Source organism: Gracilinanus agilis, chromosome 1 (assembly GCF_016433145.1).
Source record: "Gracilinanus agilis isolate LMUSP501 chromosome 1, AgileGrace, whole genome shotgun sequence".
NCBI lineage: Eukaryota > Metazoa > Chordata > Mammalia > Didelphimorphia > Didelphidae > Gracilinanus > Gracilinanus agilis.
Genome location: NC_058130.1, coordinates 292,835,532 through 292,847,689, shown reverse-complemented (window position 1 = coordinate 292,847,689; position 12,158 = coordinate 292,835,532). Strand labels below are relative to the sequence as shown.

The 12,158-nt window shown below is 34.2% G+C and overlaps 1 protein-coding gene across 1 annotated transcript in view; it reads left to right on the top strand.

The window, feature by feature from the left end:
- The window catches only part of LOC123251074 (fibrillin-2-like), a 185,750-nt gene that overhangs the window by 87,709 nt on the left and 85,883 nt on the right, over positions 1-12,158 (top strand). Inside the window, 1 exon segment of the mRNA XM_044680250.1 lies at positions 1,420-1,533. Coding sequence (XP_044536185.1) covers positions 1,420-1,533 — 114 coding nt within the window.

Below are 12,158 nucleotides of genomic sequence, written 5' to 3'. Positions count from 1 at the left end.
GCTGTGCCCTGTTGTGGGGTTCCTCCGTTCGTCTGGACTTGTTTTTATGTCCCCTTGAGGAGTTTTGTGTGTTTCGGTCAGGAGAGGTTAAGAGCTGCTTCTTACTCTGCCGCCATCTTAACCCGGAACTATATTGTTTTTTAAGATATTAATTTCTTCAGTATTTTTGTGCCTCCTTTATCAAACTGTTGACTCTTTTTTTCATGATTTTTCCACTTTCATTCTCATTTTTTGCCCCAATTTTCCTTCTGTCTTTCTTATTAGATTTTAAAATCCTTTTGAGAGTTCTTCCATTGATTTTTTTGAATTTGAAAGCAATTCATATTATTCTTAGAATCTTTGGATGAAGTGTGGTATTCACCCTGTTATTTCCATTTAAGTTTGTGTTTTGGTCTTCCCTGTCACCAAAAGAACTTTCCATGTTGAGTTTCTTTTTCTTTTTGTTATTGTTGTTTGATCATTTTCCCACCTTTTTCTTTTTCTTTTAATTTAAAACAATATTAAAGTTGGGCTCTGTAACTGTGGTAAAGGGAACACTGTTCCAAGCTTCAGGTTCTTTGTATAGGTATCTTGAGAACTAGGGATCTACCTGCTTTCAGTTCTTCTAAGGTGATATATGATGTAAGGAGAGGTGTGTTTAATACTCTCCCATCCTGTGCTCTGGTCTGTGAGTAAACCCAAGCACTCTTTTACCCCTGATTCCTTGTGATCACAGGAACTGATGTCTATTAGTGCTCCAAATTGTTCCCCAGACTGTGATCTAGTTTTATATATGGGCAATATGAAAAGAGTCTTGCACCCAGAGCCAGCAAAGGGAACCTTGTAATATCCTTCTGAGCAGTTGTCCAATACCACTTACTGTCTGTGACTGAGAGGATTCCAGAAGCTGCACCCAGGGCCTGTTACTTTAATGGGGCCTGTCCAGGCACACTTTGCTTTATCTCTGCTTTGGTGCACTAGATCCTTCATATTACCCTTTTAAGTTGTTTTGGGCTAAAATAGTACTCATCCTTGAATTTTTGTTGTTAACCAAAAATTTTTTGTGGTTAACTGCTCTAGAATTCTTTTTAAAGTATTATATCAAAGTTTTTTGGAGGGTAATTTGGTAGAGATCAAATGGGCTCATGTAACTTCTCTACCATCTTGACTCTGCACTTCCCCAAACTTTCAAAATAAAATCATAGTCTTAAAACATTAGTCAAACATGAAAATAGCTAGAACTAATAAGTATATGTAGAAAAGCATTTACTTATAAATCATGCTCATTTTGATTCAGTTTTGATTATGCTTTTGTTTTCAGCCTGTGTTTAATAATTATTAGCAGAATATAGAAGTAAATCTGTGAAAATTGAGGAATCACAATAGATATCTTCTACCCATACAAAATATTTTTCATTTTTGTTTTAGATCCCAATGAAGGTTTAGAAATTCCAGATGTTTGCAGTCATAGCTTATGTGTGGATTTGCAAGGAAGTTATCAGTGTGTCTGTCACAGTGGTTTTAAAGCATCAGAAGACCAGACCATGTGCATGGGTAAGAAATTATTTCAGTCTTAACTCTTAGAAATATTCCAAAATAACTAAATATAGAAAATAATGTATATTACGGCTCATAAATATTTATCTTGTGCCTAATAACTGATATCCTTCAGAGTTAACTTCTTAAAAATTATAAACATTTTACTCTTTCAACTTTTCTCATTTTCCTTTTTGGTCATATAAGTCAGTCTGATGGGTGTGAAGTGGTACCTCAGAGTTGTTTTAATTTGCATTTCTCTAATAGTGATTTGGAGCATTTTTTATATGACTAGAGGAAGTTTTAATTTCTTGATCTGAGAATTGCCCAATCATATTTTGACTGTTTGTCAAGTGGGGAATACTTTGTGTTTTTATAAATTTGACTTCATTTTCTATATATTTGAGAAATGAGGCATTTGTGAGAGTTACTTGCTACAAAAAATTTAGATGACTATTTTCCAATATAAAGTTTTCTAGGTAAGATAAAATCTAGTTGTCTAAGAAAACATATCAGTTACTACACTACATTTTAGGCACATGTCTCAGAAATAATTTTTTAAATTCTTTTCCAAATATCAGGAAATATACCCAAAGATTTCAAGAGAAATTTTAATGAGTATCCGTTCTCTAATAATAATGAATCCTAAATAACAGTCTGTCCACATTGTCTCCTTCAAGCCCTCTCTTCCAATTTGATTTTTCTTTTTAATCAACTATACAAAATGATTTTTCTTCCCTGTAAAATGATAAAAATATGAATCTATAATTTTCTTTAAAACTCTGTCTCTCCCCACCCCCTTCACATTGGGATACATTACCCACTATGGCTCCTTCTTCTGTCACCATATGGACAAATACAAATTAGCAATGAAATGTTAACTACTTTTTGTTAGAGAAACTTTTTTTAACATAAGGATCAAAAAGCAAAAATTGAGAATAAATTCTCTTTTTGCTGAGAGAGAAAGTAAAAAAAAAAAAAAAAAAGGAAAGGAAAGCCATGACAGGAAAGTAAAGAAACATCAGTTTTGTTCTCAGTCATATGATCTGAAGACTTCCAGCTACACTGTATATCTCTTCTGCTACCTTGCCATCACCTTTCATCTCTTGTATTATTTCAGTATAGTGGCTACAGTCAGCTTCTTTTGGAGTTTTCACTTTTATTCACACAACTGGCTCCCCTTTGGGATTCCTAACCCCATTTCCCAAGCTTATTCTAGCTCTGTACTTCAAACCCCTCTTCCAACACCTTGAGAAAGGGAAGAAATAGGTTACAAGTTATAAGTTACAAGATTCCAAAACCTCTCAAGAATCTTAAGTAGAGAGTTCTAGAATTTTCTGTCTTCCTGAAGACATTATCTCCATTGCCTTGTTACATTAGACACTAGAGATAAAATGTACAATGATGCTTTGGGTTTATGGTTCTTTACTTTTGTATGAGGTATATAATAAATGACTATTATATGAACTTAAAGAACTATTATGAGAATGATATAAAATACTACAACTAATAAGAATCTGTTTTGAACTCAGGTCTTCCTGACCTTAGACCAGTACCGTATCCACAATTCCACCAGCTTCCTGGTGAATCAGTCTAAAAATGTAACCTGTTTTATATTTTGTCTTCCTTCTATTGATATTTGTCATTTATTTGAATGAATGAATGAATGAATGAAAAACTTGCTATGTACAAAGACAGTGCCAACCCTGTGGATTACAAATAGAACGGCAAAAGTCTCTGCTTTCAAGGAGCTTGTATTCTAATGGGGGAGCCAGCTTACAGAGGTTTTTGCTGCAAATCAGATGGAAAGAACCAGTAGTTCTTAGAGAGTAGAGTTGAAAACAGATGATAATTCGTCTTCTTTAGTGTCATTTTCATTGAAAAAATTTTTCTCTTTCTGACAGTACCTTAGTTACCTGACTTTTAAAATGGCTGCTGAAGAGATAAGAGTTTGTAGTACAGAAACATTTGTCAGATCATATTGCCTCAGATACTTACTAACTTTAATCACTGTTTTCTTTAATCCATTGGAGAAGGAAATGACAAACCATTTTAGTGTCTTTGCCAAGAAAACCCAATGGACAGTATGGTGCACGGGGTCACAAATAGACATGACTGAATGACTAAACAACAAATGGCGTAAGCTCTGAGGGGTTCATGCTAATCTTAGGATTCTTAGGCACCAAATTTATGGGTGTTTTTAATTGATATCTAGAAAGGAAATTTTTCAACTGACTATTATGGACAGTAGGGCATACAAAACTCTTCTTAGAATAATCCTTAGTGAGCATGGGCATTATCATCATTATCAAATAATAGAATAAAGTCTCAAAGGTTTAAATTAAATTAAATTAAAGTCTCAAAAAATTACTGACATGACTCAGACCTAGTTTTCTGTTATACCATTATGCCAAGAACATAAAAAAATGTATTTCTTGATTTTATCTTCCTAACCATCTCTGTCACATAGTTACTGTCCCTCCCATACAACTTCACAACTTCTTTCCACCTCTTACTTAAAGAATAACATTCAAATCAATACTACCATTTCTAAAAAGGATATGTGATTATTTCCTCATGGTACCAATCACCATTGCCTCTAACACTCTTCCCTGACTACTGTAAAAGAAAATTACTGGGAAACAATCTTCTGAGCAAAAGAGACTATATTGTGAATATGGTTTCTTCAAAGCTTTTGAGATATATGAGATATGAAATATTTTACACTTATGGCCTTAGAAACATCTAGACACATTCCAAGACACTGAAGGCATGCACAAACTCCCTTGGCAAGGTTATCTGTAAGAAATTATTTTAATATTATTATTAAATAGTAATTTAAATATGAATTATTTAATAGAATGTAATTAATATGTAATTAAGAGATAATTATTCATTATTCACTTTTATCAACATATATAATTTTGTAATTATATAGTTATAATTAAAAATAAATTAATTTTACTATTGTTTTAAGAAAACTATAATTATTGATCACCAGTTCTCATGTACAGTTACTCTTTTCAATTAATAATTGGAATTTATTCTTTACAACTAAATCTACTATGGTTACAATCTATCACAACACTGCATATCTAATAGGATTACATGCAGAGAATATGAAGCTATAAGGAGACATAAAACAATTCATATAAATTGATTAAATTGCTTATCCTTTACAATTTCCCCCATCTTGTCTTTGAGCCCAGTCCAAAGATGATGAGGTGAGCAGTTCCAGAGACACTCCCTTACTATTCAAAGATGGCAAGAGAAATTTGGTATTATATCAAAGGAATAACGGTAATAATAATACAATATATAGTTTTTCTGAGGTATAGGCAATATTCTCTCTAATCATTGCAAGATTGTCATCAATTATCTGAGAAAAGGAATCAGTCTTCTGAATATAGGAATTAATATACTTAGATTGCTTCCTAGGATCCCAAGAAACATCAGCTAGCCTATTCTTTAAGTGTCTAAAATGTGCTTAAGAGCAATTTGCATTATGCTGGATGTTATATGAGTAGGCTTTAGTGGATATTATAGTTTTGATGTTATTGTCATCCCAACATCAAAACAGGTCTGAAGGCCATATAAACACATAAATCTTATATTAATTAATTTATTTAATATTATTTTAATTTCCCTTTATTTTATTCCAATAACAAATTTACACCTAAGTTTTCCAAGGTTACATGATTCCTGTTTTCTCCCTCCCTTCTTCTCTCCCCTCTCCCAGAGTTGACAAGCAATTCCACTGGGTTTTATATATATATATATATATATATTATTTCCATATTATTCATTTTCGTAAGAAAGTAATCTTATAAGACCAAAACCCCAAATCATATACCCAAATAAACAAGTGATAAATTATATGTTTTCTTCTTCATTTCTACTTGAACAGTTTTTTTCTCTGAAGGCAGATAGCATTCTTTTCATAAGTCCCTCAGAATTGTCCTGGATCATTGTATTGCTGTTACATTTGATATTCCCACAGTGTTACTGTGTATAATGTTCTGCTGGTTCTGCTTATTTTACTCCACATCAGTTCATGTAGGTCTTTCCAGTTCTTTAGAAAATTATCCAGTTCATCATTCCTCATGACACAATATTATTCCATCACCATCATATACTACAATTTGTTCAACCATTCCCTAATCAACAGACCTCCCCTCAGTTTCCAATTTTGCCACCACAAAAAGTGTAACTATAAATATTTTTGTACGAATAGGCCCATCCCCACTTTTTTAAAAATCTCTTTGGGATATAGACCTAGTAGTGGTATTTCCCAAATGGGATTCTGCCTTTTAAACTCATTTTCTTTTTGAACTACTTCCCACTTTTCTTGCCAAGTCTCTTCTATCTTTCTCATAATCTCATATTTGAATTCTTCAAGAACTTGTGACCATTTCCATTTTTTTTGGAAGGTTTTGGTGTGTTTACTTGTTTGTTGTCTTCTGCCATCTCCTCTTTAGTCAGAAATTTTTCTGCATAAAAATTATCAAGGGTTAAGGTTTTTTTTGGTAGTTGTATATTGTAGTTCTTGGGAGTTTGTGGCCATTGCCTTGTTCCTTCCTGGTCAGAAGTCTAAGTAAAGAAGGCAGGAGATCTTCCTATTGAGCTCCAGAGAAGTTTTTACCCTAGGGCTATTTTTCAAATCTCCACAGCAGTGTGTAAGGGGTAAAAAGGGGATTTGGTTGGGTGAATATTAAAAGGTTTGGTCACCAGGGAATTGAATAATTATCAATCCCCAATTAAAAAATAACCTCAAGGGGGCAGCTGGGTAGCTCAGTGGAGTGAGAGTCAGGCCTAGAGACAGGAGGTCCTAGTTTCAAACCCGGCCTCAGCCACTTCCCAGCTGTGTGACCCTGGGCAAGTCACTTGACCCCCATTGCCCACCCTTACCAATCTTCCACCTATGAGACAATACACCGAAGTACAAGGGTAAAAAAAAAATAACCTCAAGTCAAAATGATTTTTATGGAAGTTTATTTACAAATGAAAAGAGAGAAAGTAAGAAAATTAGAGAGAGACTAAGATAGGATAAGTAATCTAACACACTGAGTAATTTGCTCCAGCTCCTGGCTCAAACCATGTAGATTTAAGTAGTTCTTAATTGGAGAAGGTTGAGCTGAGAGTCCCTGAGGTCCAAGGGCCAGGGATGAATGAAGCAAAAGCTTCAGTCTCTCCAGAGAGGTCTGGGTGTGGAGTGTAGGCAAGTCTCTGTATTGAGCTCTGGAGAGATTTTTGCCCTGAGGCTATTTTTCCCTCTCTGCCCAATCTCTGTGCCCTATCTCCACATTTCCTCAGCCTCCTGGGGTCTCAAGTCTTGCTTCTCTTAGGGTTAAGTCTGTGGTAACCTCAGCCAGCCTTCCCTTCCCCCACCCAGAACCTAGAGGTTGCCCCGCACTCGCTCCGACTCTGGCACCATAGAGTGGGGAAGGGGTGATGAGCTCGCCCCTTGGTGGTAGTAATTTTGCTCCCTTTTAGTGTGGAAATGCCCATACTTTGCCTACCTCCCATGCTGTGCCTGACTTTGGTCTTGTCCTTTTGAGGTACTGTGTCTCTGTCAGTGGAGAGGAGAGGAAGAACCTTGCCTCTACTCTGGGGCCATCTTAACACAGAAGTCCCCCTAGTAGTGGTATTGCTGGATCAAAAGGCATACATTCTTTTAAACCCTTTGAACATAATTCCAAATTGCCTTTCAGAATTGGTTGGGTTAATTCACATTAGTGTCCCAATTTTGTTACATCTCCTCTAACATTTATTATTTTTTTTATTGTCATATTGGCCAATCCATTAGGTGTAAAGTGGTACCTCAGAGTTGTTTTGATTTGCATTTTTTCATATGATTATTGATAGATTTGATTTCTTCCTCTGAAAACTGCCTATTCATAGCCCTTGATCATTTTTCAATTGGGTAATGGCTTGGTTTCTTACAAATTTGACAAGTTCTTTATATATTTGAGAAATTAGACCTTTATCAGAGAAATTTGTTATATTTTTTCCCAGTTTGATGCTTCCCTTCCAATCTTGGTTGTATTGTTTTTGTGTGTACAAAACCTTTTTAATTTAATATGATCAAAATGAGTCATTTAACATCTTGTAATGTTTTCTCTTATTTAGTCTTAAATTCTTCCCTTCTTCATAGATCTGACAAGTAAACTCTTATATGTTCACGTAATTTACTTTTAATATCACTCTTTATGCTATATACCCATTTTGAACTTATCTTGATATAGGGTTTGAGGTGTTGATATAAACCTAATTTTTGCCATATCGTTTTCAAGTTTTTCCCCCTCTCATATTAATTATAATGTGGCAGCATCCAGCTGCTAGATAGATGAGTAATGGCTTTCTATGTCAATTTTTCTTAAAAATTTCATCACAAGGATTGCAAGTTAGTAGTCCATAATGGTAACCACCCACAATATTCCCACAAACTTTGCAATGTGATAAATCTAAAGATGATGGAGGCTCAAGAGCACCATCATCATCATGGTACAAACAAACAAAAAATAAAAGAAAACACAATGTAAAGCTTGAGCAAGGGGGTCTGGAGATGAAGGAGATGCCAAAAATTAGTGGCTATTTGTGTAGGACCTTTGCTAGAGTACCAGTTGTTGTTGAAGGGCATTAGGCAGGACCAGAAAACATTAAGAAAGAAAATTCATTGTTAAAATCAATAAAGTCACATTCCTAAAATGATAGCAGCTCTGAATGTCTGTCATAACATTTTCAAACTCTAGAAGAATAATAAGACTTAAAAATAGCCTGGAAGTCCTCAGTGGTTGGGAGGATAGTCAGGGGTTGGATCATAACCTACATTTAGTCCAAAATGGTCATCAGTTGGACACTGATAGATATTTCTAGTTGTCATAGTCATTGTCTACACATTCATTAATTATCATGATAGGAGCTGATGAAGTATATTTTTGGCCTTGTGAGTTTCTTGGGAATACAAGTAAAGAGGAAGACCCAGTTTTGAACATAATCTAATACTGCAAACAAAGCAACATTTAAGTAACAGCAGGCCAAGGATAATAATGAATAGATCAATGAGTACCCATCTGAAGATAGTAGGTATAATCTCAGTACCCCCAAACCAGGAAAAGGCTGAGGAAAGCCAAGAACTGAGTCCAACATGAGTGAGACAAGGAAACATGAATTTCATTTGCAACTTGGTGAATTTTGGCCAACTCCTTAGAGCAAGTAGGCATCTATGATAATGTCACTAGAGTGATTTATGTATGAACAACAGAACTGGTTAATGATGGTACAAGCCCTACATTGTGCACCAATAAGGAGTGCAAGAACAAGTTGATTCTGAATAACCACTCTGAAATAATAGTAGATCCGTGTAGCATTTTCCTAGAGCCTCTGGGTAGTCTTACAAATTTAGTGCATGAACCATAGATACAAGAATCTGTTCCTTCAACATTAATGCCAGTGAGGTTTGTAACGGTACCTGAACCAGACTTTCCCAACATGGTTATGTACCTCTCTAGTCCAGTGGAAATTTTTTGACATAGACTTGGACACCAAGTTGAAAATAATTATAAAGAAAGTCCAGAAGTACAAGCTCTATAGATAGGTCTGCTTCAGGTAGCTCCTTTACCCATGATCTCTGAGGCAAAGAGAAAGAGAAATGCTTCCTCTGAGTAGTGAGATGTATACTGAGAAGAAAGGGTTAACCCAGAAGTATGACCAAATGACATTTCATAAGATGAGACATGTAATTCCCCTGACTTTTGGCTGCAAGTAGAAACAGTTTCATTAAAGAAGATGAAAATGAGGGGGAAACAAAACTTATGGAATGCAGACAAAGTAGTACTTAGGGAGAAATTAATATCTATAATTACATTAATTAAAAAAGAAGACCAAATTAGTGAATTGGACATGCAACTAATAAAGCCAGAAAAATACAAATAAAAAATCTCCAATTAAACATCAAAATAAAAATCCTGAAAATCAAGGGAGAGAGTAATAAAATTTAAAGTCAGAAAATCATTAAAATAATAATATAGAGTTGATTTTATGAAAAAATTAATTAACTTGGTTTTTGAAAAAAATCAAATTACCATTATCGAAAATGAAAAAGTCAAAATCACAACCAACAAAGTAGAAATTAAAGCAATTATCGAGAGTTATTTTCCCCAACTACTTGCAAATAATCAGGCAATCTAAGTGAAATAGATGAATCATTACAAAAATATAAACTACCCAGATTAACAAAGTAGGAAATGGAATACTTAAACAACCCTATCACAGAAAAATAAATTAAGCAAAACATCAAAGAACTCCTTAAAGAAAAATGTCTCAAGAAAGGAGCAGATCCAGGAGAACATTGTACACGGAGACTGATACACTGGTACAATCAAACATAATGGACTTTTATACTAGCAGCAATGCAAGGATCCAGAGCAAGGCTGAGGGACTTATGAGAAAGAAAACTAGCCACATTCAGAGGAAGAACTGAGGGAGGAGAAACACAGAAGAAAAACAACTCCTTGAACACATGGGCTGATGGGGATATTATTGGGGATGTAAACATTAAATGATAACTCTAGTCCAATTATCAATAATATGAAATTAGATCTTGATCAATGACACGTGTAAAACCCAGTGGAATTGTGCGTCAGCTAAGGGGGGTTAGGATGGATTGGGGGAGAGGGAAAGAACATGAAATATGTAACAAGGAGAAAATATTCAAAATTAAAAAATAATTTAAAAAAAAAAAAAGAAAAATGTCTCAAGGCCAGATGGATTCACAAGTTAAGTCTACCAAACTTTCAAAGAACAACTATAGTAATACATAAACTATTTGGAAAAAGAAAGGAAGAGGGAATCCTTCAAAAATCTTTTTATGACACAAATATGACACTGACACATAAAACCAGGAAGAGCAAAAACAGAAGTGAAACTATAGTTCAATCTCCCTAATAAATACTGGTGAAAAAATTTTAAATAAAATTCAAGCAAAAAGATTACAACATTACATAACAACCATATGCCATGATCAGGTGGATTTTATGCCAGGAATGCAAAGATTGTTCAATATTAGGAAAATCATCAGCATAATTGACCATATCAATAATAAAACCAATACAAACCACAAGATTATTTTAATAGATGTAGATAAAGCATTTGATAAAATACAACCATTTGTTATAAAAACCTTTTAAATAAATGAAATTGTCCTTAAAATGATAAGTGGTATCTGTAACTTGTATCAACAAGTATTATGTATAATGGTGATAAACTAAAACTATTCCCAAGGAGATCAAGGGTAAAGCAAGGATGCCTGTTATCACCAATATTATTTAATGCTTACTAGAAATGCTCACTCTAGCTATAGTAACAGAGAAATAAATTAAAGGAATTAGAATACCGAATGAAATTATCCCTCTTTGCAGATGGTATAATGTTATATCTACAGGATCTTTGAGAATCAACTAAAAAGTTAATAGAAATAATTAACATCTAATAAACAGGATAGATCCTCAAGTCCACCAAATTCCTAGAAATAACATGTAACAAATAAAATATTTTAAAAGAAAAAAAAATAAGTACCTGTAACAAGAGTCCAGAATCAGGTTGCCTTTTAAAAGCAGAATTATAGGAAACTTGGCCGAGTCCTAGTTCAGAATCCCTCAAATAAAGTGTCACAAGGCACAGGTGTTAGGAGTCCAAATTCTTGGTTTTTGCAAAGTGCCAGTCTGTAAAAAAAATACTGGGAAACAAATCTTCTGAGTAGATCTGACTTCATTGTGAATGCATACATTTCATATTTAGTGGTCTACAGGAATCCCCAGTATAGCCTGAGACCCTAAGCTCATCAGCTTACTGATATTTATAAATGAGCCAGATTAAACACATTCAGTTTTGAGGAAGTTTGCCAAGCAGTCTTTTGTCTGGAAGTTTTCCCTTGGAGTCAGGGCAACCTCTTAGTAGTCAGATCACTCTTTATTCTGCAAGCTACCTGTCTATACATTATGACATAAAGACAGCCAAGGCCATTCTGTGGTTTCTTCAAAGCTAAAATGAGATGTTGTGAACTTAAAGCCTTAGAAAAAGGGACACACTCCAAGACACTGAAAGAATGCACATATTCCCTTGGTAAGGATATCTACAGGGATATCTATTATTAATTTAAAGCATGCTATAATTATTGGCATCTGATTTTTGTACACGATTACTCTTTCAAATAATAATTTGGATTATTCTTTATTATTAAATTGATTATGATAAATTATCACTATAATATTGGGTATCTAATAGAATTACATGCAGAGACTATGAAACTGTAAGGAGACATAAAACAGTGAACTTAAGTTGCTTGTCCTTTATGTCACCACTTTTCTATATGTATTATCTTCTCCACTAGTATGGAGATCTGTCTTATTTACTTGCATTGGTATCTTCTATGTTTGCAACTTCGTGTCTTGCAAATAGTAGGCACTTAACAGCTTTTTCAGTATTTAACAGTATTTAATGAGACTCTTAGTATCACTTCAGGCTACTAGGCCAAGGATGGAGGAAGTAGGGTAGGGATATTAAAAATCCTATCTTTTTATTCTGCAAGTGGCTTAATTATGTCCTGAGAAAGTATCAAAATATTTCTATCTTTTTATTTTTTA